Consider the following 27,362-nt stretch of genomic DNA (forward strand, 5'->3'; position numbering starts at 1 on the left):
CAACAGCGGCTGGGAGGGAGGGGGGACCGTGAATCCAAGAGTTCACAGGGCCAGGAAAATGTGGGCCGACATGGAGAACAGCCAAGAGTAGGGACCCATGTTTGAACAGAGCCTGTGGGGCCAGCAGGTCCAGGGCTTCAGTTTTGTGATGGCCAGATAGCCGCAAGTCCAAAGCAAGCCCTGTTCTGCTCACACAGGTGTATTTTCTCTTTATTGATGCCAAGACTCTGACAGTGAGTCCCACCTAGGTGCTCAGCCCCCCATGCCCTCTGATCAAGGCTAGGTAAGTGGCATTGGGATGGGGCAGCAGGAGCAGGGGTTGAGTATGTGGGGTGCAGTGAAAGCGACTCTCATAGGGCTTCCTCATCATCTAAGGAGGAGCGGGCTGAGGACGCCCCCTGGGGCTGGCCCTCCTCATCATCTAAGGAGGAGTGGGCTGAGGACGCCCCCTGGGGCTGGCCCTCCTCATCATCTAAGGAGGAGTGGGCTGAGGACGCCCCCTGGGGCTGGCCCTTGGACATAAAGCCATAGGTCTCCACCTCATCAACATTGTCATGCACATGGTCGTCTTCCGGGGATACCAGGGACACCGACTGCTGAGTGGCATTGGTACTTGAGTCAGAGGATGCGGAGGAGATGTGCTCCGACAGATTTGTTTCCTCCTGTTCCTCCGTTTTCGTGTACCTATCATCCGGCATGCTCGGTGGCTCCTTCTCAGGGAGGAAGGAGGGCTGACTGGTGTCTTCTGGCTCTGGGTCAATGTCCAGTGGCACGGATGGCACCTCCACTTCCTGGAGGAGAGGAGATGTCTTCTGGCGTTGCTGCTGGGGCCACTCGGCCTCCTGCAGCTTTTCCAGCATGCACTTCCAGTCAGTCTGTGATGACAAGCGGATGGAGGATCCCTTCACCTTCTTGATGCCCAGGAAGAGGTCCATGAGCAACTCGGTGACAGGGAAGGAAATGAAGCCCAGCTGCTGCCTGAGCTGCCTCTCATACTTGTACTTGCACATGAGCAAGGAGAGGGTCTTCTTGGTCAAGTAGCGGATGACCTCATCCTTCCAGGAGCTGGAAGTGACAGAAGACTTTGCCGGGGAGATGGAGGGCAATGGCATCTTCTTCGGGAATTTGTGACTGGTTCTCTAAGGCAGCAGCCATGGAGGGAAAGAGTGACTTGCCACCACCCCATCCTACCCCTCTCCATTCCCAAAGCCCCTGCACCTCACCCACAAGATGTCACACTGGCTGCACTAAGGGAACAGTCTGGCCACACCTTCTCTATGGTCCAGCTCTACCTCTTGAGTAAAATGCTGCCACGTGGGCCAACCCTCACACTTACCACAATGGCACCAGGCCTAGGACTCTGGCCACACTGCTTAGGCCTGGGGCCAGGCCGGCGGCTCGGTGTTGGCCAAAGTTGAGCCTGAGAAAAACAAAACAAAACAAACATCTGGGGCCAGAGAAACAGTATAGTGGGTAGGGCACTTGTCTTGCATATGGCTGACCCAGGTATGATCCTTGGCATCCCATATGGTCCCCCAAATCCCACCTAGGAGTGATCCCTGAGCAAAGAGCAGGAGCAAGCCCTCGGCAGTGCAGGTGTGGACCCAAAACAAAAAACAAAACAAAGCTGAGCCTAGGAAACTGGACTCGCACAGACATACAGGGAGGGTCAGGGTGGGTGAGAGGAGGTTTGAGTGTTGTCTGGGGCCCGCATGGTGAGATCATCTACATCTTTTTTCTTTTTGGGTCACACCCAGCGATGCACAGGAGTTGCTCCTGGCTCATGCACTCAGGAATTACTCTTGGCGGAGCTCAGGGGACCAGATGGGATGCTGGGAACCGAACCCAGGTCAGCCGTGTGCAAGGCAAATGCCCTGCCCGCTGTGCTATTGCTCCAGCCCGACTATCTACATCTTGTACATGCACTTCCTGGCCACCTTCACTCAACAGATGTAGACACAGGGATTAGAGGAACTAGCCTAAGGGGCAGGTGCCACTGGAGTTAAGCCTGCTGTCACTGAGGGACAGGACCTTCTACATGAGGGAGGACCTCGGAAATTCACATTAGTTAAAAAAAAATCTAGAATACATGTATTAAAATATCCAGAATAAAAAAAATTCTTTATTCATCTTTGATATCACCAGGTAGGAGCTAGGCCAGGATCCTGGGGCTCCCATTTCCTAGGTGCCCTCCAGGACAGAGCAAGAGATCGTGGCCCATCAACTGATGGCAACGGCCATTAAGAAAAGACCCTGGAGGGGTCTTTCCTCTGCAAATCCATCTCAAAGCTCTCTGGGTACTCGCTTGAGAATATCTTCGAATCTAGCTGAGTGCAAGATGAGGAGCGTTTGAGCAAGTTAGGTGGCGATGAGTATCCGTGGTGATGGTGGTGGTGGTGGTGGTGGTGGTGCTGGCAGTGGTGGTACTGGGGTGGCAAATAGTAGGGGGAGGCAAGTGAAGTGGGGGCCTGCTCAGTGGGGTGGGGGTGGGTAGAGTCCACTCCCGTGGCAATGCTGGGGGAGGGCAGAGTGATGTGCAGGGGTCTCCGAGGCCGGGCCCTGTGATGGGAATCCAGAGAAGAGGAATCAGCTCTCCACCTGCGGATGGTTTTCTTTTTGTGAGGTGGTGGGGGCCTGGCATTGTTGGGCTCCTCCCACTCATTTGTGGGGAAGAGGGGATAGCCGTTGTGGCACCGGGCCCTGCAGAGTTTGTCCACAGCCTGGTTAACTACATCCTGCAGGGCGGGGAAGAGCTGGTGCTCCACCAAGAAGTCCAGGGTGTGATGAGGCTCGCGGAGGGAACAGTAGCCGTGCAGATCAAGGGGCATCGGCTGATTCAGCAAGGACCTGATCTCCTTGTCGATCTCTCTGAGGATGGGGTTCCGCCCTCCAGACCCTAGCCCTGTTGCATCCAGGGTACCCTGCCTGGAGCGGTTCAGGCCTGTGAACCAGGACAGGGGCCTCTCCGAGCTCCACTGGCTACTGGTCTGGCTGCACAGAGAGTTCCAGAGTAGGAACTCCCCCCAGGAGCTGGACAGGCCCCGTCTTTTCTGCAGAAAGAGGGGAGTACTCTCAGAAGCCTGGCCCTGGGTGCTGGGTTGGGATTCATCCCACTCCCCTCCTGGGTGGGGCCCCACATCTCACCCCTTTGTTTTCCAGCCGCTGCAGCCTTTTGAGGTTTCGTTCCAGCAAGAGACTATCCTTTATGGGGGGCAGTGGGCCTAAGTTGTAGGCACTCCGGCTGCTCTCCCAGTAGTAGGTGCCCATGCGGTCAGCTTTGGAGCTGTTGTGGGAGCCGGAGGCGGAGCTGGAGCAGGATGGGTAGTTGTTGGGGCGCCCCGTGCAGAGGCTGGGCTGGCCTCGGTGCTGATGCGCCATGCTCTTCCTGGGCCGGGCCCGTGAGTGCCTTCTGCTGTGTGGCTCCTCCTCGGGGTCCTGCACTTCCACCAGGGGCACTCCGGCTTCTGTCTTCAGTGAGGCCATGCGGTCAGTGGCTTTCTCCACCACTGTCTGCAGGCTGTCCAGCACCTGACCCTCCACAAGGAAATCCAGGAAGCTACCAAAAGACTGAGGGTCTTTCCGGCTTGAGTTGTGACTGTGGAACCGTGGGCTGCCCATGGGGTCACAGGTTGACGGGGGATGAGGCACGTAGTCTAAGTTGTAGGCTTGCCCAGTCTCTTGGGACAGTGCTTTCTTCGATGGTCGCACCTGAGCAGACAGGCATAACACAGTGGAGAGGGATGTCTCCACCGAGGGAGGGGGGCTCTAGGATTCTCTTAGGCAGCCAGGCGCTAAGTCAGATTGGGAGCTGGGATAAACCGTTTTGGACTCACACAGGCACAGAGGGAGGTTTGGACCCTAGCTCTGTCACCTCCAGGTTCTGCAGCTGTGAACACAATGGTCCCCCGTTTTGAGGTCCAATTTCCTTTTATATATTTGCTTAGGATCACCATGAACATTTTCCTGACACTACATTTCTTATACCTAACACTGGCCTGGGGCAGATGCTTTTGCTATCATACAGGCTGTGAATGGGCAATCACTAAATGAAATTTTGGGGCCAGAGAGAAAGTATGGGGGTTAAGGCATTTGCCTTGCTCCATGGTTGGTCCCCTGAACACAACCAAGAATGACTCCCTGAGACAGGAGTAGCCCCTGAGCACCAAAGGATGTAGCTCAAACTGACCCACAAATAAATAAGCCTAATGGGGCCAGAATGATAGCACAACAGGTAGGGCACTTGTCTTGCATATGGCTGACCCAGATTTGATCCCCGGCATCCCACATGGTTCCCCAAGCACTGCCAAGAGTAATTCTTGAGTGCAGAGCCAGGAGCAGCCCTTGAGTACCATCGGGTGTGACCCCAAAATAAGCCAAAAATAAAAAAAAATAAGCCTGAATCTCACTCAGTTTCCTCATTTGTCTTTAGAGCAGCCCAGACCACGTCCACATCTTGGCCCCAGAGACAACTTTGATTCTGATCCCTCTGCCCCCTGGGCTGCCACTGCAACCGGAATGCCTGAGCCCTCAGTAGACTCCAGGCTCCCCTCCTAGTGACCAAGAGCACCTAGTTCCTCTGCCACTGGAGGAAAAAGAGTATAAGGAATAAAGTTATGACTAATAGGTCATGGCACTCAGGATCTCAAAGGTTTAGAGAGGCAGCAAATAGGAAATTTTAAAAATGGAGGTGGGATTGGGGGTGTTGGAGGTATGGAAGATGGTGGTGGATGGGTTGAGTTTCAGGATGGGGTTGGAGCGATAGTATAGCAGGTGGGGTGCTTGCCTTGTACTTGCTCAACCCGGGTTCCACCCCATATGGTCCCTGGGCATCGCAGGGTGACGAGAGGCGGGAGGCGGGGAGGGGGGCTGTCTCAGGGCCCTGCCGGACTCTTACCCGAGCCATGTACATGGTGTGGCTGGCCTCATCGTCTCCTAAATATCCTGATCGGCGGCGGCAGCTGGTCATGATGCGGGGGCCTTGGTCTGCAGCTGACTCTTCACTCTTCCGTTCTGCACAAAAACTTTTGGGCAACAAGAGGGTGTGAGGTTGCCGCCAGGCCTCCATGGATCCAACTCGTCTTTCCCTCCAACCGTTCTCCCCGGTACCCCCTACACCCTTTATGGGTCCTAAGGCACCTCTGTGCAGAGACCTCGCCCTTTTCCCCAGAGGTTAGGCTCCCTACGGATAGAAGCATGCAGTTTCCGACCCATTCTGGACTCCTCCCAGGTCCTGATTGCCCAGCCAGCCTCTGTCGCCGGCCGATACCCGACCAGCTCACCACTTTTGCTCGAGCTCAGCGCCGCGCCAGCATCTGCGCAGGCTGAAGCGCGGACTAAACAGGACTGCAGTCTCTCAGCCTGAGCCCCGCTTTGCAATTTGCATCCAATGTCCTGATTGGCTCTAGGTGGGGCCCGCACAATCGCTGGGTGGGGCTACACTGCTCATTGTCCCGCCCACCCGGTTGTGCCCCGCCCACGTGCAGCGAGAGCCCAGTCAGAGAGATGCAGCTCTAGTGAGGGGTCAGCTCTAGGCTGGAGAGTTTCCCAATACAAGATCAGAATCTAAGGGGCAAAACCACGGACTTCCCTGATGATACAAGCTCCTACCTCGGCTTTTCTCTGGTCCCCATGCTTTCCTGGGTCTCCTGCTCTTAAATTTGCAAAAAGGTACATGGCTAATAAACACTTAAAGTATACAGTCACTGCTATCAGTCAGTTAATCACGGGATGGGGAGATACTCAAAAGTGCCAGAATGCATGCCTGGCACTCATGAGCCCTCAGGTTCCATTCTGAGCACATGGCCTCTCTAGAATGGCTGGTGAGATACTGATACCCCGTAATAAAGAAAGAGACAAGAATGAGACATTTATGTAATAAACATAATTATCTTCTCTGGGGCTGGAATGGGCTAGAGCAATAGCACAGCGGTATGGCGTTTGCCTTGCACGCAGCCAACATGGCCGACCCGAGTTCGATTCCTCCGCCCCTCTCGGAGAGCCCGGCAAGCTACCAGAGGATCTCGCCCCCACGGCAGAGCCTGGCAAGCCACCCGTGATATATTCGATATGCCAAACACAGTAACAACAAAGTCTCCAATGGAGATGTTACTGGGTCCGCTCAAGCAAATCGATGAACAATGGGAGGACCGTGACCGTGATCGGGGCTGGAATAATAGTCAGGGGTGTGAGGACTTGCCTTGAGGGTGGCCAACCCAGTTTCGACCCTCAGCATCCCATAAGGTTCCTTCCCCAAGCTCCTCCAGTAGTGTTCCTAAGAAAGGAGTAAACCCTGAGCACTGCCACGTGTGGGCCCCAAAAAGCCAAACACACACACACACACACACACACACACACACACACACACACAATTATCTTCTCAAAATAACACAAAATACTTGGGGGTGCTGGCTGGAGAGAGTACAGAGGCTTAAGGCACTTTCTTTGTACACGGTCTATGGCTGTCACTGCATATGGTCCTGAGCCCCGATAGGAGTGATCCCTGAGCACAAGAGTAACTTTGAGTACCGTCAAAAAACAACAAACATAAACTCTGGGCTGAAGAGAAATCTGAGTGTGGAAGGATGCTACCCAGAAAGTTAACTGTGGAGATCTCTGGGGACTACATGGGGAGTTTCCTAAAACTTTTAATTTTCATATATAAAATATAATTTTTAAAATTTTTTTTTTCTTTTTGGGTCACACTCAGCGATGCACAGGGGCTACTACTGGCTCTGCACTTAGAAGTTACTCCTGGCGGTGCTCAGGGAACCGGGAATTGAACCTGGGTCGGCAGCGTGCAAGGCAAACGCCCTACCCGCTGTGCTTTCGCTCAAGCCCCTAAAATATAATTTCTGCCGTTAAAGTGCTGCTTTGCAGTAAGTCAAGCCTTGGCCTGTGTGCGCAGAGGTGGTAACGGCGAGGTCGCTGCAGAGCCACGCCGGGACCCACAGGCAGCGGGAACAAAGGAGAATTTCCTGCCGCCCGGCCCGTGCGTCGGGGCGGGCCCGGGGGCTGCGTCGGGGGCGGGCCCGAGGGTGCGTCAGGGGGCGGGGCCTGGCCCAGCCCAGTACCTTCGGGTCGGGCGCGGCGGACTAGGCATCGCTCATGGCCCAGCCGCGTTTGAGACTGGTGGTCACCGCGGACGACTTTGGTTACTGCCCGCGGCGCGATGAGGGCATCGTAGAGGCCTTCCTGGCGGGGGCTGTGACCAGCGTGTCTCTACTGGTCAACGGCACGGCCGCGGAGAGCGCCGCCGAGCTGGCCCGAAGGTGAGGGCGGCCCCCTTCTAGAGTCCGGGCAGGGTCGGGCGCCCGCGAGGCCCACGGTCACTCGCGCTCGCGCTCCGCCCGCAGGCACCACATCCCCACGGGCCTCCACGCCAACCTGTCCGAGGGCCGCCCCGTGGGCCCCGCTCGCCCCGGCGCCTCGTCGCTGCTCGGCCCCGAAGGCTTCTTCCTCGGCAAGATGGGATTCCGGGAGGCGGTGGCGGCCGGTGACGTGTCCTTACCCCAGGTGCGGAGGTGCGGCCGCCGCTGGAGGATGCTCGCGGTCACCCCCGCCTGGCCCCGCCCACCCCGAGGGTCCCGCGGAGCCGCGCCGGGCGGGAGCGGGGCCTCGGGCTGCGTCCCCGAGGCAGCCGGGGAAAGTCTCCCTGCTCTCTCCTGCTCTGCTTCCAGGTTCGGGAAGAGCTGGAGGCGCAGCTGAACCGCTTCCGCTTATTACTGGGCACGGAGCCCACTCACGTGGATGGGCACCAGCACGTGCACGTTCTCCCGGGTGCGTGGGGGTGGGGGCAGGGCGCTTTGCTCCCTCCAGGCAGGGGCGGGGTCCCGGGGGCGGGCGGGCTGCCCGCTCCTGACCTTGCCCCGCCCCTCCGCCGCAGGTATTTGTCAGGTGTTCGCCGAGGCGCTGCAGGCACACGGGGTGCAGTTCACCCGGATGCCCCTGGAGCGCGGGGTGGGCAGCTGCCCGTGGCTTGAGGCCCCAGCGCGCGCCTTCGCCTGCGCCGTTGAGCGCGACGCCGAGGCTGCCGTGGGTCCTTTCTCCTGCCACGGCCTCAGGTGAGGCTCTTTCATTCCCTGCCTGGGCCGGGCCCTAGTGGGTTTGGCTAGCCACTCACCTGGATGGCTGTGTGCATTTCTCAACCTCAGAGTCGTGGGGGCGTGGGGGGTGAGGGGCACGACATTGCCCAGCATCCCTCTCGCTCCAGATCCACCAATTCCTGATCGCTTTTCGCCACCCTCCCCACTTCATGCTTATGCCAGTCCCTGCCACTGAGGTCTTGGCATCCACAGGTGGCCTGATGTCTTCGTGGGCCTGAGCACGTGCGGCCGACACATGTCTGCCCACCGCGTATCAGGGGCGTTAGCGCGGGCCCTGGAAGGCTTGCCTGAGGACCACGCCCTGACGGCTGAGCTAATGGCACACCCCGGCTACCCCAGTGTGCCCCCTGCAGGGGGCTGTGGGGAGGGCCCTGATGCCTTCTCCTGCTCCTGGGAACGGCTCCACGAGCTGCATGTCCTCACTGCACCCACACTGCGAGCACGGTTTGCCCAGGATGGTGTGCGGCTCTGTGCTCTCAAAGACTTGCAAGCTAAAGAACTACCCTCGTGAAGCCACTCTGGACACCTTCCCGGAACCTTCCCCAACTGAGGGATAACCAGCCCAGCAAAACTTAGAGCTCTGGAAGGGGCCCAGGGTGGAGGCCAGAAGCAGGGCCAGGAGCAAATTCTGTGACTTCCTGGCAGGTGGTTACACCCCAATGCCTAGGCCCTCAGTGTGCAAAGCTTCACTGATTCCTGTGGCTGCTGGCAGGCCTGTGCTGCACAGTTATGGGGCTCCCAAGGGTTCGCTGCCTGACCATGCCCTGGCAGTGTCTGGTTTAGGCATACTGGGAAGAGATCACTGTATTAATAAAATAGCGTGCCTCAAATTTATGTGGTTATATACTATGCCCAGAAAACCTTCAGACAAAAGGACAAAATCAGCTCTTTGGGGGGAGGGGTGTGTACCCCTACTCCAGAAAAGATACACGTAATGGGCTCTATGTGGTAGTGCATGTGCTTCTGTTGTTGTTTTGGAGTAGTGTTGTGGGGAATGTCTTTACCAGAGTACTTTCCAGGGGAATATAATCTAAATTTTGATTTTAAAAGATGTCACCTTTTGTGGGGCTGGAGAGAGAGTACCACGGACAGGGCACTTGCCTTGCACATGGCCAACTGAGGTTCTATTCCCAGCACCTCACATGGTTCCCTGAGTCCCAAGGAATGTTTCCTGACCAGAGCCAGGAATAGAGTAAGCCTTGAGAGCTGCTGTGTGCAGCTCCTAAACTAAGGAAAAAGATGAAAAAAAAAATTGTCATCCTTTGTTTTCTGTTTGCCATACCCAGAGGTGCTCAGGGCTTATTCTACACCTGGCTCTGTGCTCAGGGATCATTCCTTGTGGGACTCAGGGCACCACATGTAATGCTGGTATTGAACCTGGACCACTGCAAGTCAGGCACCCTACTGGCTGTACTATCTGTACTATCTCAGTGCCTAAAAAAAGCAACGTTCTGCCAACTTAGGTGACAGGTCCAAGGAATTCCTGCTCTTCACACATAGAGGAATACATTTAAATTCTCCCACGAGGAGTCTTCTGTGAAAATGGAATCCCAATTCCTAATTGGCCCTGGTGATATGTGGGTCTGTGTAGTTTGGGCCAGAGATGCAGGGAGCAGATGGGGAACAGAGGGAGCTCTTAGGAGCAGTTCCATGCAGCATTAGAGCCTGCACTTCCAGATGAAACACCACATGGTCCCTTTCACTTTTGTGTCAATGTGGTACTAGAGTTGAGACCCAGGGCTGCACTTGCAAAGCATGCCCTTTCCCACTGAGCTCATTCTGGCTCACATGCTGCCCTCTCATGTCATCTCAGTCATCTTTCATGTTTGCATCCGTGTGTGCTTGCTAGTCTTCAGCCCCTCCTGTTCTCCCTCTGGCCATGTGCAGCTTGTTTTGATTTGGAGGTGGAGAGTTTGGGCCACATCCAGCAGTGCTCAGAGTTCACTTTTGGCAGTACTTGGGGGACTCTGAAAGGTTCTCAGGATGGAACCCAGGTTGGCCGTGAGCAAGGTGAATGCCTTAGCTCCTGTACTCTCTGGGCGTTTGTGCATCTTTTTGACGTAGGACTTTGCATTGCTTCCTGCTTCCAGTTCCCCGCCATGTAGCTTCAGCCCCCTTTTTTAGCTCTATATTCCACTGAACCTTTCCTTTGACCTTGACTTTCAGCCACAGAGCTTACCCTACCCCCACCCCAACCCTGCACCACCAGCTGGAAGCTGGAAACACTTGAGCTTGGTCCCTCCAGTTGCCTTGTCCTCACTGGCATCTAACTCCTGCCAGCTAGTGGCCAGAGTTGTCAAGGATGGCCCCAAAGCACCCCCACCAAGGAGGGTTCTGTTTTTTTGAGGGGGGGGGCATGGCACAACCAGCAGTGCTAAGGGAATACTCCTGGCGGATTTCCAGGGGACTATATGGAGTGTTGGAGATTAAATGTGGGTTGTCTACATGCAAAACAGGTGCCCTACCCACTGTACTTTTGCTCAGGCCCCAGGTTCTGTTTTTAAGGCAGCAGCTGCTGTGTGACTTGGAGGGTCAGGAGAGATGGGTGAGTAGCAGGAAACTCTAGGAGCTGCAGATGGCAGAGAAAGCAGTGGCAGCTGCCATCACCGGGGAGGGATAAGCAGAGGTGAGAGCTCAGACCAGGACCACGAGCAATTGGGATAGGACAGGACAACTGGAAGAGTCAAGTGCAGGGGCGAGGCAAAGAAGGCAGAGAGGGCCACAGGTAGTGCAGGCTCTACTGTGTGGTGGTCACCGCCCTACCGAAACGAGGGTGTTTAGACACATGTGCTGTGTCTGAGGAGGGCGAGGTAAGGGCTTTACTGTTACCCCTCACAGCGATATGACCTGGGCTGCGACAGGAGGAAGACACAATGGCAAAGTGTAGGGCCAAAGGGTATTCCTCATCCAGGAGGGTCAGAAGATGCTGGCTAAAGTGGCCTCCCTCCCTGGGCCTCTGCAATGCTGCAGAGTCCTTTTCACTCCCCTAGGGACCGGGGGAGTCTCATCAACTAGAAAACAAATCATTTATGAGATCAGGCACTGCTGAGAAGCTGAAGTCCCAGCTTCATCTGCTGCTTGGGAGCCTGAGTAGACAGGGCAGGAAGGAGAAGACCAGCTCTGGCAAACCCAGAGCCTTGGCCTGCAAGAACGGTGCTGCCTAAAAGGGGACGTGGGATGGGCAGTGCTGAGAAACTGCCAGATTAAGGCCCTTGTCAGAGGGTGACAAAGGCAGCAGTTACAAAGTAGACACAAATTTCAAACAAATTAAGAGAATGAAGAATCCAGAAACTTGTGACTGCATTAAAGAGACTGAGAGTCTAGCTCATCTCTCTGGCCTTGGGGTGAAGGGAACTCGAATGTGTCTAGGCCCCAAGGGACCCTTGACAGGGCAAATGTAACTGGATCTGGAGCCAGACTGTAAGAGGGCCCTTGACCAAGCACTGGCTGTTTTCGTGGAGAGTCAGGATAGTGAAAGGCTGGGATCTGGCAATTTCCCCTGCTGCTCAAAGGACCAATCTCTTCTGGGAATAACATACCCCAGGAAGGTTTCCCTGAGGCCGGTACAGCTACATCCAACTGAAATGTGTTCTGGGGGCCATACCTGGCAGTGCCCAGAGGATACTTCCGGTGCTGTTTGGGGACTGCTCCCGGCAGCATTCAGGGGACCATGCAATGGCAAAAATCAAACCTGAGCCCCCCCCACGCAAAGCCCACACTCAACTTGGGTGCTCTCCAGCTTTAAAAATGTTCTGATGCTCGTATGAGTGCCTTGAGTCCTGTCAGTGCTCCTGGGCAACACCTTGGACAACATTAAACCAGAAACTTGAAGGTGAAGTTCTGGCTGAAACCATCAAGGAAATGGCCTGGTCCACTTTCAGGCACACCCTCATGACCCCATCAAGCCGCCACCATCCTGGAATTCCTGCTTACTAACGTGCATGCCTTTTGTTGCCAGGGAGACTAAGGTGATGTGTCTGCGCCTAGAAGCCACCGTTCCCTCCCCAGACACCAGGATGCCTGCAGCCTCCAGTGATCTGGGCACTGCAGCCTTTCCTGCCACCCCTGGGAAAGGCCAGAGCACTTGAGCGAAGCTCCGGTGGGAGACTGGACCTGGGGATAAAGGAGTAGGCAGATGCTGCCCAATTCCTGAGTCCTGGAACCTGGGCCCCCAAAGAAACCCACACGGCCAAACCAGTGTCTGAGAGCATTTTTATTAAGGTCAGCAGACCAGGGTCGCAGCATCTTAGGAAGCCTATTCTCCGCCGTTGGGGAGGGCAGGAAGGAGGGCAGGACCCGGTGCACTTCATTTGGAGGAACCTGACAGGGTGAATTCCTGAGTGGGCTCGGGTCATCAGTGGCTGCTCGCCCCTTCTCCAGAGAATCCACCTGTTTGGTTGTGGAACAGTCAGAGCTGTCAGCCACTTTGACCTCCGATCTGCCCAGGGGGCTCAGCCAGGCTCAAGAACTGGCTGGCTGAAGCAAGCTGCCCAAGCCCAAGGGAGGGACCACCCGCTGCCTCGATCTCTTGAGGGCCAAGGCTCTGCTGAGAGTCCCTGAGGGGGGCCGCCGGCTTTGGCAAAGGAATCCTCCCATGGTGAGCAGAGAAGGAAGGGGGATGACAGGCGGGCAGAGCTACACTGGTCAAAATACGAAGCAATGGGATAGTTCTGAGAATGGCCAGAGTTCTGAATTCAGAAGAAGCATGAGAACAAATGGTGGCTAACTTTTGATAGCTTCTGACAGAATTTGGCATTTTTTAAAAAAATCACAAATCTGTGTTAAGTGAAATACAGTTCAACATGACCTTTATGCTAGTGAAGAGGAATATGTGAAACAGCTGGCCCAGCGCTCTTGCCATTTTGGGTACACAGAGTCTCCAGAGCCTGCCCCTTGTATACCTTAAGACTAAAGCTGGGTTCACGGACATATCTCAGGCGCCGGGCATCTGGGCAACTACACGTCTGCTCTACCAATCCCACCCCGTTCTGTGCAGGTTAACGCCAAGCTTTTACATACAGGTCGGTAAGCCTTGGAAAGATCTCGAGAACCAAAATGAAGATAGAAAGTAAAGTTTAAGTCATCTTCTCCACAGGATCGAGTCCCCCTCTCAGCCAAGAAGGGAAGGCGCCAGGAACAGAAGTGGAGTTGGTGGCACACAGCATCTGGACCATCCGCTTCCTCTGGGTGTCAGTGACATGCTCTTTCAGGGACAGTCCCGTTTGCTTTGAAAAGACATCAACATTCAAATCCTTACAAGTTCATCTGATGATAAATTCTAAGGTCAATTTTTATTTCTACAAAAAAAGGCAGTCAAAACAATATAAAACACATGTAAAGGATATTACTGAGCTTCAAATGGAGATTGACTCCAAAAGGCTGTGAGTCCAGAGGGAGGGTCTTGTTCCTGGCCTGGGTGCTTCGAAGGAAAGGGCCAGCAGGGTGCCGGTGACCGCAGGTCGGTGCTGGCTATGGCCGAGTCCTGCCAATTCCGACCCCGCAAAGGGTCAAAGTGTGCCGAGGGAGGAAAGGCTGGCCACTGTGGGGCTGCTGCACGGAGGAGCTGGCGCAAGCTCCCTGGCACATTCGGGCGGAGCTCGGTGACAAATAAACGTGGAAATTCAAATGGACATTCTGGCTTCAGCGTTGTCTGCAGCCCTCAGCGTATCTTCTACTTGGCTGCGAGAGGCATGCCCTTCTGTTGAGAAATTCCTCGTAGAGTGCAGTCAGTGTCCTCCGGCTGGCAGACCCTCCCAGGGGTCACCACGAACCTGATTTCCCCAGCAGGCAGGGCCAGGTTGGGGTTCAATCACACACAGAGACATTGGGTTTGCCCATTTAATCAATGTTACTGTGGTAACAATTTGCCAGATTTTTACAGAAAAGTTGGGCCTCCCTTTTAATAGCATGGGGAGGGGGTGCATAGTGGAGGGAAAATAAGTTGGTTAGATTGTTTAAAAAAAAAAAAAGATGTTATAAACTGGAGTCAGGAGAATTTGAACCAACTTCCACACACCAGGCAGTGTGACCGACACAGGAAGAGAGATGGCACCAGAAATGCCAGCACTGTCTCTTCTTGTGTAGGAGACCAGGCCTGGATCTGGGGAAGTGAATGAGTAAAAAATAAACTGAATGAGGCAGGGGCAAAGGGGAACCACAACCTTTTTAAACTTTTTTTCTTTAAACTTTTAAGGACTAAATGTAAATTGAAGATTTGGGATAAATTTGGAAAAGAAGAGAAACACCATTCTTTTAAAGTAGATTGAAGCAGTGATTTTTAAAACAAAGAAAGCAGAACTAGAACATCTTAGAATTTTAATCCTTTCTTTACAGGTTACCTAGACCACTTTTGATTAAGAAAACTGTAGAAAGTTAGTAACTGCCACAAGCGAACGCCAGGCGGTGGCACATGTCAATTTTCCACAGAGTCCTGCTTTGCGGGTGTTTGAATGCACTGCTCGGGGCCTCTGCTCACACTTGCTGGAATCAATCATGACAGATTTAGTCCACGGGTCGCTTTTCCCCATATTTCTTTGTAAACTCTTCAGCATTCTTACAGAATTTTTTACGGTCCTTAGAGTATTCTTCAGCTAGGTCAGCCCGAAGTGGGTGCTCAGGCTGGGGGTCGTTCACCAGTGCAATGAGGGACTGGATTACTGTCAAGAAAAGGACAAGGCATCACTGGTGAGACTGATCTTAAAGGATGCAGGAAAACAATGCAATTCTCAGTTTAACACTGATTCATAGTGGTATGTTTGAAAGCAGTCTGCACTTACCCAAAATTCTGCCCACCAGCCCATCTTCCCTCCATGAGGAATTAGACAGTGATGTTCTACACTGATAATGGTTCAGAGTGACCCCTCATCCTCAGGAAGCTTTTCTGTTTTTGTCTGTTTGGGTGTTTGGGCTATACCCAGCAGTGCTCAGGGGCTATTCCTGGCTCTGTACACAATAAGTGACCCCTGGAGGAGCCAGGGATCAACTGGGGTCAGCTCTGCAAACAGGGCAAGTACCTTACTTCCAGTATAATCTTTTTTGGTTTTCTTTTATTTTTTTTTGGCCGTACCTGGCACTATTCAGGGCTTACTCCTAGGCTCTGTGCTTTTGGCAGTGCTCTGGAACCACATGAGGTATTGGAGATCAAACTTGTGCCAACCATATTCGAGGCAAACACCCGACCCACTAAAAGCATGTTTTTTTTTTCTTGGCAGGGCAGAGGTGGGGGAAGAGGTAGGAGAGTTTAGGTCACATCTGGCAGTGCTCAATCTTACTACTGGAGAGGCTTGAGGGAACAGAGGAGGTGCCACAATCAAACATGGGTCAGCCAGGTGCAAGGTAAGGAGCTTATCTTTTATACTATCTCGCCAGCTCCTCCGCTCCTGTACTGGCTCTGGTCTCCAGGAAGCCCTTCTGAACTGAAATGTCTTAGCCCCTAGCCATTTCTGGATACACACCACTCTCTAAAGAATCAAAACACACAGACACACTCAGTTTAGGGTAGTTTCAACAGAAAATACAAGCATGAAAGTATATTAGCAGGTCTGTACCCTGAAGACAAGCTTTTGAACTTGCCAAGAAGAGGCTTGTTTTAAGCACCCTACCTAGTCATTGCGGGGTAAGCCTCAACTGCACCACACTGACAACTCCAGAGGCAAACACACTGAAGGGTTTTTTTTTTTTGGGGGGGGGGTCTCTACAATGCTCTCCCAAAGCACAGTAGTCCCTAAGACAAGAAATACCACGGAGGAAATACGGAAGATCAACACCTCACACCTCAACACTTCCCCCATTATGACCAGCAGCCCCCAACATCAGCTCCCATCACCTTGCTCCTACTAAAATGCTCTCTCCTCTGGATCACCAATAATACGGATTCTTTGCCTGGGGCATGCATTTTACCTCAGGATTACTATAAGCAGAGAAAAGCATGATTGCTTTTAAGTCATGCACAAAGGAAAAGTCACTACAGTAAATGCAGAGATAGCCAAAGAGCATATCCAGAGAGCACCTATCACTGCTACTACGTGGGATGGAATTCTGTGGCCGCAGCTGGCATGGGTGACGCAGGGGGCAAAAGTCTGGCGGATAGCACAAGAAGGGTAGAGAGGTCGAGGCCGAGTTCCTAAGTTCTGAGGATGACAGGAAAAGCAGGGTTGGTGGAAGGCCAGACCTGATCATCTCCCTCCCTGCACTGTCCTCCCTGCCACTGTCTCAAAAGAAGCAGGTCAAAAATCAGTGACACCTACACACGTTTTTCTGTATTTCAAGACTCAGCCCTTCTATATATATTCTATTCTCACTTAGTGGAGCAGAGACAAAGATAAAGTTATTCCATCCCTATTTTTCCAATCTCAAATGTTGGCACTCCACTGTGACATATTTCCATTATGTCTTAAATGATTACTGGTTTAATAGGTTTTTAACCTGTTTTTTGGGGCAGCTTGGGGACATTATTTATTTATACACTGTTCATGATATTATTTATATATTTATATATATACTGCTCACTTATTTATTTTTTTGCTTTTGGCTCTGCACTCAGGAATTACCCCTGGTGGTGCTCAGGGGACCATATGGGATGCTGGGAATCGAATCTGGGTTGGCAGCGTGCAAGGCAAACACCCTACCTGCTGTCCTATCACTCCAGCCCCAACTTATTTGTATAGGATTTGTTAACTATGAAGATTTTGACAGCTGGGGAAACAATACAAGGATTAAGACATGGTGAATGTGACGACCCCGATTGGAATCCTGCTACCACATGTCTTTGAAAATAGTTACTCAACCCTTTTCCAAGCATAGTCCCCACCTTTCAACCCTATTTCCACCACATGGGATGCTGACATGCCAGCTGGTTCCCTAGTCTTGTGCTGTGAATCCTTTTATGTCATTTTCATCTGTGACACCAACCCCCACCTCCTGAATATCTTAGCGCCCGAGGGGATCACCTGACTCTCAGTGAGAAAGCTGCTCTAAAACCCAGTACTGCTGGCTGTCGGGGAAGTACTGCTGCTCCTCTGCTGAATACCAGCAACAATGTGTCCTAGGGCCTGGATGAGAATCACTGGTAGGGGCCTCCAGATGTCTGAGCAGATCTTGGGAGGCCTCTAACCTCCCTCCAAAAAGAACTTGCTTTACAAAAGATACTAGCTGTGCTCAGAGCACACCTCCAGTTCTGTGCTCAGGATCACAAGTTTGTTATTTATCTGTTTAATTCTTTCTTCTGAATTGATCAAATATACATAAATATCTCAAATAAACACCCCCCCCCCCACAAGCTGGTGGTGCTCAGAGCTTATTTCTGGTCAGTTCAAAGGACCATATTGGGGGGCAGGGGGAAGAGGAGAGGACTGAACCCTGGTTGCCAAGTGCAAGGCAAACACTCTACCAGTGGTACTATTGCTGTGACTCCCTAAAATCTAGTTTTTATTTTATTTTGGTTTTAGGGCCACATCCAGCAGTGCTCAGGGGTAGCTCCTGACTCTGCACTCAGGAATTACTCCTGGCAATGCTTGGGAGACCATATGGGATGCCCAGGATCGAAGCTGGGTCAGCACCCTATCCATTGTTTCACCTGGACCCAACAGCTTGGTGCTGAGGTCCAGCGATGCACTATGCTTGGGGGTCACTAAGGGTTACTACACATAGTGGCGTGTGGGCCCACACGCCCTATCAGTTGAGCTACCTCCCAATTCCTGGCAAAGAAGTTTTTATCACGGAAAACAAGTTCACTTTACAGAAAAAAAAAAAAAAGCCTGGGGCTGGAGAGGCAGTTTAGCCAGTGGGCACCTGACTTACATGCAGTCAACCCAGATTCAATCCTCAAGAGCCCATAAGGGTTCCCAAGTCCTACCAGGAGGGATTCCCTGAATGCAGAACCAGATCAGGGAATAAGCCCTGATCACAGCCAGGTGTGGGAAAAACAAAACAAATCAAAACAAAAACAAAACACCCTCCAAATGGAAAAAAAAAACCCTCTGAGAAGGTTGATCTGAGAGGCGAGCAGGAAGGCAGGCACTGCTGGAGAAAGCAGAACATCTTGGCTCTGAGCCTAGAGCTGGATTTCCCCCACCCCCACCTCCCAGATGCTGGGGATCAATCCAGGCATATACTCTAATTTCTGAGATACATCTAGATTAGAAACTGCTACAGTCAGCTCCTTCAAGTGGTGCCCCCAAATTTACCAAGCCCCAGTGCTCTGACGAGAGCTTGTGACTTGGCGTGGAGCCTGTGTGGGACGCCCACAAGCACTGGCTCTCCTCAGGCAGGTTTTTAATACAAGCTGGCAGGGGCTCGAGGAGTGTGCTCAGGGTTGACGAGGCATTCTTTGATGAATTAAGCTACCAATATCTCACACAGAACTAGGAATTTATTATTATTATTATTATTTTTCCTTTTTGGGTCACACCCGGCGATGCACAGGGGTTACTCCTGGCTCTGCACTCAGGAATTACCCCTGGCGGTGCTCAGGAGACCATAAGGGATGCTGGGAATCGACCCTGGGTCAGCCGCGTGCAAGGTAAACGCCCTACCCGCTGTGCTATCGCTCCAGCCCAAAGTCCCTCAAATTCTACTTTCAAGCACTGCCGGGTGTGGCTCTCAAAAAAAAAAAAAAGAGGGGATACTAAGAAATAAAAGACACAACCCAGTTATTTCCAGGGGACGGTGAAAGGCTAACCACAATACTGAATCAAGTCCTTTTCCCAGAAAACTGAGTGTGTATCATAATATAGTGGTGATCCAGAGACATATATGGGCTTATCTATTCCAGAGAGTTCCAGGCCCACTAAGCTAAGGAAGTGCTTCCACCTCACCATTCTCTATCTTACACTCTAAGCCACTAGCACTGCTGCACATCAAGTGGCTTTGGCTTGGTCCTTTTCTTTTTTCCAGCCTCTTTCAACCTCCCTTTTGGATTCACATGCTGGCTGCAACGTGGAGGGTCGCCTAAAACCTGCTCCCATGCCCCTCTCAAGGTAGCCGGCCCCACAACTCATCAAACTCCAGTGACATGCGCATGTCTTCACTTCAGTCAGCTAACACTGGACTGGTCTTTCTGTGTCTCCCCGCTGGGATGGGAGCACAAAAGCCTCACAATCCCTGGCTATCCCCACAAGGGGTGGTAGCGTTTCAGTAGCACTTCTCTGGACTCTGTGCAACAAGTCTTATGGGATCAGATGCCCTGTCTAAAGCAGCTCATCTATGACACAGAACCAACTCCATCGAATGGAGAGACCCTTTTCAACAAACCACGGTGGGAAAGCTGAACAGCCCCACACAGAACAGCACATCTTACCTTGGTCGGTTTTGGTTGCTGGCTTCCAGTTTTCAGCACTAATTACTGGCAGACAGACCTGCCCCTTTTCATCAATGTTTGGGTGATAGATCTTTGTTTTAAATGTGATCTTCGGTGGTTTGAATGGGTACTCTGCTGGGAAGTTTATTTCGATTCTGAAGGCCCCCTTATCATATGGAGGATTGTCCTGAGGTAAAAGAGAAGAGATTAAAATGAACACAATACAGTTTGCAAACTGTAAATAATACACTTTGTTTTAGAGGACTGTGGCGATGGCAAAAGGCTAGAACACTTGCCTAACAAATGAGACGCCTGCACTGGATGCTGTCACCACACACAAGCAAAGCACAGCACTTTGGGGCTGGGGTAAGTGGCTCTGTGGTAAAGTGCTCTGCATGCCTGAGGACTGGATCATGCACAAGGATCCAGGGTTCGCTCCTAAGCACTGCAAAAATTGAGTAGTTTCAGACTGACAGAAAAACTTGAGGAAAGTACAAACAGTTCCTCACTGTCAATATCAGAGCGATATATCTGACGACCCCAACAGATACCACATTATCACCCAAAATCCATTACTTCACATAGGCTCACACTTGGTGTACATTTTATGGGTTCTGCATAACACATTAGGCTGAAATCATATGTAGCCTTTTCAGATATGCTTCTGTCACTAACAATATGCATTTAACAAGGTTTCTTCTGTCCTTTTGTAACTGAAGAGCGCTCTCTCTCTTTTTCTTTTTGGGTCAAACCCAGTAGTAAGAGGGGTTACTCCTAGACTAGGCTCATTCCTGGTGGTACTTGGGGATCAAACCAGGGTCAACTGCATGCAAGGCAAGTGCCCTACCTACTCTGTACTATCGCTTTGACCCACGAAGAGCTCATTTCTTTATACCACTATCTAGATTCCAAGGTGAGTGACAACCCTCCCATACACTGCAGGAGTGAATGCTGGAACATCTGGGGGTGTCTTTCTGTTAGTCGGCTTAGAGAAGGTAGAGTTCTAGGGACACTGAAAAGGGGGCGTTAGGCCAAAAATAAATATGGGGGCCTCTGGTCTAGATGAATCAGTGCTCAATAATTCATTCAACTACTGAAAAACATCTCCGTAGCTTTAAGTCTGGGCAATTGTAAACAAGGTTGCTTAAATATTATATGCATGGTTTTGTGTAAATAAATTTTCAATTCATAAATACCAAAAAGTACAACTGCGAGGTCAGAGAGTGAGAGAAAGTATGCTTGATCTCTTTTTTTGCAGGGGTGAGGTTTGTAGTAGTGCTACAATCCAGTAGTGCTCACAGGCTGCTCCTAGCTTTGTTTTCAGGGGTCCATGCAGTGCTAGGGATCAAAGCAGAGTCAGCAAGGCAAGTGTTTTAACACCTGTACTGTCTCTCTGGTCCCACTAGTTTCTTCTCCCCCAATTCTGGGTCCCACGCAGCAGTGTTCTGGGGATATGATATGGGGTGCCAGGGATCAAATCTGGGTCAGCTGCATGCAAAGCGAGCGCTTTACCCACTGCACATTTTCTCTGAACTGCAATGTTTCATTTTGCAAGAAGCCACCGAACTGTCTATACCATTTTTTCATTCCCACCAATAATGAGAATTCATCACTGATACATTCTTGCCAGCATCTGGCGTAGTTTTAGGTTTTCACCATTTTAATAGTTATTTATTGGTCTATCGCTGTTATCATCCCCCGCTGGGTTTCTATACAGTAGTCTGGAATCTGGAAACCCCTTGAGTATCTTTAACATGTTTGCTTGCATTTCTGGAGGTGCTTTCTTCTATGGTGCCGGGGACTGAATCCATGCCTCATACGAGGAAGGCATGTGCTTGACTGCTAAACCATTTAACTACATCTCTAGCAGCCCCCTCCGCAAGAGGCCGCTTTTTTTTTTTTTAGTGGAGCAAATAGTTTTATGGAAAGAAATTCAGAGAGATGTGAATGAAGTGAGACAGAGAGAGCTATACAGGTTCATACAAAGTGGGAAGAAAGCTAAAAGTTAGTTTTTTAATTGAGGTAAACAACTGAGCCTTTAAGGCGTCCTGAGCACTACTCGGTATGACCCCCCAAACCAAAACCAACTAAAGAAATGTGGCCATACCAATAATCTGTGCACCTAGTAACCTCTGCCAGGAATGGCACTCTATGTTAGTATACATGCTTATACCACGTGCAAGGCCCAGGGTCAGATCCTCGGCATAGTAATAATCAATAATGTAACAGTAATTGTAGGAAGGCCCACCTGCAAGGAAGTTTTCTGTCTGAGTCTCAAGACCTTTGGAGACTCCAAACTCCCTTTTCAGGGACTGGAAAAACAGACAAAATAACAGTGTCCCAGTGCCTTAGTCACCTCCTGGAGAGAGAGACTGGCCTGCACCCAGGTACATGGCATTCCTGCCACTTAACATGTGTGCACACACAGAGATTTGCATGCTTAGTACTGGTACCACCATCATTCACTTAACAGCTTGTTGCTGACTTGACCCTACCCTCAACATACATGTACCCAGACCTCCAGGATCTCTGTAATGGCTGAAGCATATTCCACTGTCAGGATGTACAATTTCTACATTCAAGGGCCATACCCAGCAATACTCAACCAGTACTTCCTGATGATTCAGGGGGCCATGCAGTGCTGAGATTAAACTCAGAACCTCGGGGGAGAGCGATAGTACAGTGGGAGTGTCTGCCCTGCACATGGTCGACCCCCCAGGTTTGATTTTCCGGCATCCCATATGGTCCTCCAAGCACTGCCAGGAGTAATTCCAGAGTGCAGAGCCAGGAGTAATCCCTGATCATCTTTGGGTGTGATCCAAAAAGCAAATAAACAAACTCAGAACCCCGGACAGGCTAGGTATGTACTATCTACTCCTCTATCATCTGTTTCCCACCACCCTGCTATAGGACAAGAACTGCTTTATAGGTAAACATGATACAAATATTTATTTATTTTGTTACACCCAGCAAAATAATAAGTCACTCCTGGCTCTGCATTCAGAAATTAGTCCTGGCAATGCTTGGAAAACCATATGGGATGCCAGGGATTGAACTAAGATTGGTTGCTTGCAAGGCAAGTGCCTTACCCAATGTACTATGACTCAGGCTGACCCCATCTTCGTTTTGGGGCCATACCCACCTCTGGGGTTACTCCTAGCTCTGTTCTCAGGAATTACTTGGAGGACCATATGTGGTGCTGGGGATGGTACCTGGGTTAGCAGCTTGCAAGCATCTCTCCAACCCCTGACCTCAATTTTTTTTAAATTTAAAAATTAATTTAGGAGCCAGAGAGTGCAGTGCTTGACAAATACCTGTTTTGTGTTATTTCCCCCATGCAGACGACAATTTCACTAAGCCCTGGAGAAAATCCTGATAAATCTAAATCTGTACTGGCCAGTAGTAATCTAGTCACCTTCTGCAAGGGACTGTCATGTCCTTGAAATGAGATGCTTCCAAACTGAGATCTGCTCTATGTGCAAAGATACCACTTGGGGCTGGAGCAAGCTCAAGGGGGTGGGCACATTCCTTGCACACAGGAGGACTGGCTTTCAACCCCCACACTGCACAGGCACAGGACCAGAGGAGTCCCCGTGTGCCACTGGCTACAGTCAAAAACCCAAACCCAAACTCCCAACTTCCAGACTTTATAAAAAAACAAAACAAAACACATACTATACCAATGATTACTTAACTGATTACATGTTGAATAATAACACTGGGTTAATAGTGACAAGTCTAGTAGTAACTAAGCCCCACCAAGCACTTTCTGGTTATAAGCACTGTTATAAAAACCTCAACTCAAACTCCAGACTCAAGACCTCAGTGTCAGCCCTTCTATTCCTGAAAAGACCAGAGTCAAGTGTGTAGGAGGCTTTTTCAGAGGAGAAGACTACTTTGTCTTCCCGTGAGACAAACCCTCTGCTTTGCTTTATGAGGCAGATAGCAACCCCAAACCACAGACAGGTTAGGATCTGCGCAGGCCTCAATCTGATCCTTAAATTTTTAAGAGTTGTGGGTGGCCTGGTGATGAAATATGTCTCTATGACAAGAGTGAGGTTTCACACTTGGTTCCCAGCACCCCATGTGTGCTGAACACAGTCCTGACCAACTCTGCCCTGAGGCCACAGGGATCCTACCAGAGCTGATCTTTGGATGGAACACCATGTGCTCCCACCCCATCCCACTGCCACAAGAGTAGCAAAATAGAGCCCGGACTCAGTATTAACCACTGGGCATCACTGCCTGCTGTGGCACAAGCAATCCCTTGGCTAGAACACAAAGGGTGGGGATGGCCAAACCTGCTGATCCTAGATGAGACGTGAAGGACAGGGGCAGGGGGCTCTTTCCATAGAGGGGGGTCTTTGCTCTTTCATCATAGCACAGTTCTATGATGAAACTGCTTCATATACACACATGTGTATATACCCCCCCCCACTGCCTATTTTCTCTCTCTCTCTCTCTCTCTCTCTCTCTCTCTCTCTCTCTCTCTCTGCCTATTTCCTGACAAGGACACCATGCTTCAGCTCCAGTCATGCAAAGGAGAAAAAGCTCATCACCACCTATGTGTTTCTACAATGGTTCTAGAAAAAAAAGGAAAAGAGAAGGAAGGAGAGTAAAGGAAAGAGAGGAAGAGGCTGAGTGCAAGAGTCACTGCCCTGGGGCTGGAGCGATAGCATAGCAGGTAGGGCGTTTGCCTTGCACGAAGCCCAACCCAGGTTCAATTCCCAGCATCCCATATGGTCCCCAGAGCACCGCCAGGAGTAATTCCTGAGCGCAGAGCCAGGAGTAACCCCTGTGCATTGCCAAGTGTAACCCAAAAAGGGAAAAAAAAAAAAGTCACTACCCTGTGTCCTAAGAGCAACAGTCATCAGTGATTGGACAACTGACCACAGAAGAGAAGACAAATGGAGGTAGGTGCTTACTCACACATCTGAGCTGCAGGATCACCCTTGCCGGAGCACTCACTCACCAATGAACCTTATACCAGGGGCAGTAACTTTTCTTTTCAAAGTCAGGTCATTTTGGACGGACAGACGGACGGGGGGGCGGTGGGGTGTGTGTTCTTACTTACAATCAGAAATGACGTCAAACCAACAGAAAAACTCAAAACACTTGGAAATTAAACAAGAAATAAACATAAAAAGATTTTTTATAAAACCAAAAGTGATTTTTGATGACGATGAGCAGAGAACACAGAGAAGGGCACGACTCAGAGAGACCCATGCATGGGAAGCAGAAAGAGGAGGAGGAGGATAGAGGGCCTCATTAAGAAGGGTCTGCATACAATCTAGAAAGAGTGGGGCCGAAGCGATAGTACAGCGGGTACGGCATTTGCCTCACACGCAGCCGACCTGGGTTCGATCCCTGGCATCCCATATGGTTCCCCAGTGTCACCAGGAGTGATTCCTGAATGTAGAGCCAGGAGTAACCCCTGAGTATCCCCTGGTGTGACCCAAAAAGCAAAAAAAAAAAAGTATGCCAGAACCTGAGAAGGCCCATCTTTCTCTAAAAAAAAAAATGAATGAACCTGCATTTTACCAATAATGAGGAAATTCTGAGCATCCCAGCCTCAGACTAATCCCAATAAACAGATGGAGGGCACTGAGCAGGGTCCTGAGATGAGAACAAAGTCACTTGCAAGGGATCAGAATCAGAGCCCAGAGGGCAGATCCAATAAGCCTCCAAGGTGCTACAGAGAAACAATTTCTCAGGTAAAAGAGCCAGCATAGAGGCACAGATAACTCCAGGTGATTTTTTTGTTTGTTTGTTTTATTTTGGGGTATGTGGGTGGGGCACACCCAGCAGTGCTCAGGGCTTACTTTTGGCTCTATACGCAGGAACTACTCCTGGTGGTGCTTTGGGGACAGGATGTTGGGGATCAAACTCAGGTTAGCCAATGCAAGGTAAGTGCCCTACCCACTATACTATCTCTCTAGCCCGGTTCGATCTCCTGTACATGTGCTTCTGAGCATTGCAGGATGTGCTCCACCCAGGAAAAAGGAATGGGGGAAGACAGTTCAGTGGTCAGGGGCACACATATATGCCAGGACCAAGTCTGAACCTCAGCACCACATGCGCCCTCCCCCAGCCCTGCTAGGTAATCCTGGATTTTTCCCACACTGAACCAAATACCACCAGGACTGGCCCCTGGTGCCTGTCACTGTTTAGGAGGTTCCTCCATGAAGAGAAGACCCTGGCGCAGTGGCCAGGCAAATGAGACTGTCAGTGATACCCCACTTCTGCTTGAAGCAGGAGGCCTCTCCAGAGAACACTCATTTCACTTTAAAAACAATTATTGAGTCAGTTCTCGATATACATGACCTCGGGGATACAAAGATGAGTCACACAAGTCTGTGCTTCTGAAGCGCAAGGCAAAGCAATCCAGAAGTCTGACTGAGAGTTAACACAAGACTAGCTGAAGTAAACATTTGCTTTGTGCCAGGCTCGGAGTTTTATGCACTTATTTACTCTTTCTGACCTGTACAAGAGGTAGGATTTATTAGCACTATTTCACAATTTAGGAACAGAGAGTTACAAGACTTACTATCATTGTTGGAATATTTTCACTTGTGCATGTAGTATCTTCACAGTAAACAGTAAAACTGGGGCTGGAGTAATAGTACAGCAGGGAGGGCATTTGTCTTGCACACAGCCGACCTGGGTTTGATCCCTGGCATCCCATATGGTCCCCTGAGCAACGCCAGGAGTAATTCCTGAGTTCAGAGCCAGGAGTAGCCCCTGAGCATTGGCCAGGTGTGACCCAAAATCCCCAAAAATATATTAAAAATAAAAAGTAAAACCACAGGGACCAGGGAGACAGTAAAGTGGGTAGTGCCTGCCTTGCATGTGGCCGACCCGGGTTTGGTCGCCAGCACTGCATATGGCTCCCCAAGTCCCACCAGGAGTGATCCCTCAGAGGTGAGTCAGTAGTACGCCCTTAACACAGCGAGGTGTGGCCCAAAATCAAAAGAAAAAAAATGTAAAACCAGCAGTAGCACCCCAATGAGTCAGAGTGACAAAGATCTACAGGAGTAGCCCAGATTAAAATAAAAAAAAAAAGTAGGACAAAGTTTGGACTTTTTTCATTAGAAACCATTTGGGGGAGGGGAATATCATCATAAAAGTTTTCTTCTGAACAGAGAGGTTGGAGCGATAGTACAGTAGGTAGGACATTTGCCTTGATGCAGATGACTTCGGTTTGATCCCTGGCGCCACATATGGTGGTTCCCCAGCACTGATGGATATAAAACAAAAACAAATGAACAAAAGCAAAAAGAAACAGCCTGTGGAGTTCATGCACAATTCAATCAGCTAATCAGTGGCTAAATAAATAGCAGTACTCCTACATTAAAAAAAAAAGAAAAGAAAAAACCCCAGCCTATTGCATGTGGGTCAGCCACAAAGCAAACAGCTCCACTCTTTCATTAAGGATTATGTGGGAGCTCATCAAATTCATTCCTTTCTGATTTAATGAAGAAAAAAATGTTCAATCCTCCTTCCTCCTTCCCAGAGTCATAGCTGTTAATGCTGATGCACGACAAGAGCAGCACATTAGGTGGCGGTGCATATACACTTGGCTGCAGGACTCAGAGGTTTGCACTCTGGAGGCACACAAGTCACAGCTGCGAAGTCTGCCAGGGACTGTGGTGCTCGCAGAGCTCACCAGAGGCTACGCTTTCTGGCCTTGCCTATCTTTTAGTTGGGGTGTTTGCCTTTTTGTGGTGCTTACACATGCCTCAATGTGCTACAGCTGGAATTCGCTTATAGCCCCTGAGATCGACAGCGGAACTGCCAGGAGCACACTCAGTACATCATGTGGGGCATGGGGGGATCTGGCACGCTCTCCACATCCCCACATTATTCCTCCGGGGTAAAGTAACTGGAGTGTGACAAAGCAAACAGCTCCAATCTTTCATCCCTCAACAAAGCATTCAAACAACAAAAAGAAAAACCAGACTGCT

The 27,362-nt window shown here is 50.8% G+C and overlaps 3 protein-coding genes across 5 annotated transcripts in view; 1 reads left to right on the forward strand and 2 right to left on the reverse strand.

Annotated features, from left to right (window-relative positions):
• Positions 1–350: 350 nt before the first annotated feature.
• On the reverse strand, positions 351–4,966 carry CCDC116 (coiled-coil domain containing 116). The gene is made up of 4 exons (XM_056120807.1): positions 4,895–4,966; positions 3,145–3,708; positions 2,599–3,050; positions 351–1,137 (listed from the first exon to the last, which is right to left on the reverse strand). Exons 1-4 carry the CDS (start codon positions 4,964–4,966, stop codon positions 351–353), a joined length of 1,875 nt encoding a protein of 624 aa, XP_055976782.1.
• Positions 4,967–7,092: 2,126 nt separating this feature from the next.
• On the forward strand, positions 7,093–8,969 carry YDJC (YdjC chitooligosaccharide deacetylase homolog). 2 transcript variants are annotated; one of them, XM_056120753.1, is made up of 5 exons: positions 7,093–7,268; positions 7,353–7,512; positions 7,677–7,776; positions 7,883–8,060; positions 8,295–8,969. In XM_056120753.1, exons 1-5 carry the CDS (start codon positions 7,105–7,107, stop codon positions 8,611–8,613), a joined length of 921 nt encoding a protein of 306 aa, XP_055976728.1. In that variant the 5' UTR covers positions 7,093–7,104; the 3' UTR covers positions 8,614–8,969. The 2 variants fall into 2 exon arrangements, with proteins under 2 accessions (XP_055976728.1, XP_055976729.1); XM_056120754.1 differs by having other exon boundaries at positions 8,265–8,349.
• A 5,095-nt stretch (positions 8,970–14,064) lies between these two features.
• The window catches only part of UBE2L3 (ubiquitin conjugating enzyme E2 L3), a 46,392-nt gene continuing 33,094 nt past the window's right edge, over positions 14,065–27,362 (reverse strand). For both annotated transcript variants that reach the window (XM_056120677.1, XM_056120676.1), the window contains 2 exons: positions 19,399–19,585; positions 14,065–14,758 (listed from right to left, as the gene is read on the reverse strand). In XM_056120677.1, the coding sequence (XP_055976652.1) occupies positions 14,604–14,758; positions 19,399–19,585 (342 nt within the window). In that variant the 3' untranslated portion in view covers positions 14,065–14,603. The remainder of the gene's footprint in view (positions 14,759–19,398; positions 19,586–27,362) is intronic.

The sequence above is a fragment of the Sorex fumeus genome, unplaced genomic scaffold (genome assembly GCF_029834395.1).
Source record: "Sorex fumeus unplaced genomic scaffold, SorFum_2.1 ptg000043l, whole genome shotgun sequence".
Lineage (NCBI taxonomy): Eukaryota > Metazoa > Chordata > Mammalia > Eulipotyphla > Soricidae > Sorex > Sorex fumeus.

Excerpts from the sequence above, each read along its gene's own strand:
- CCDC116 (XM_056120807.1), bottom strand. The coding sequence starts at position 4,966 with ATGACCAGCTGCCGCCGCCGATCAGGATATTTAGGAGACGATGAGGCC. Across the intron at positions 3,709-4,894 it reads ACACCATGTACATGGCTCGG|GTGCGACCATCGAAGAAAGC; the intron begins GTAAGAGTCCGG and ends CTGTCTGCTCAG. Across the intron at positions 3,051-3,144 it reads AGCGGCTGGAAAACAAAGGG|AAAAGACGGGGCCTGTCCAG; the intron begins GTGAGATGTGGG and ends CTCTTTCTGCAG.
- YDJC (XM_056120753.1), top strand. The coding sequence starts at position 7,105 with ATGGCCCAGCCGCGTTTGAGACTGGTGGTCACCGCGGACGACTTTGGT. Across the intron at positions 7,269-7,352 it reads GCCGCCGAGCTGGCCCGAAG|GCACCACATCCCCACGGGCC; the intron begins GTGAGGGCGGCC and ends CTCCGCCCGCAG. Across the intron at positions 8,061-8,294 it reads TTCTCCTGCCACGGCCTCAG|GTGGCCTGATGTCTTCGTGG; the intron begins GTGAGGCTCTTT and ends TGGCATCCACAG.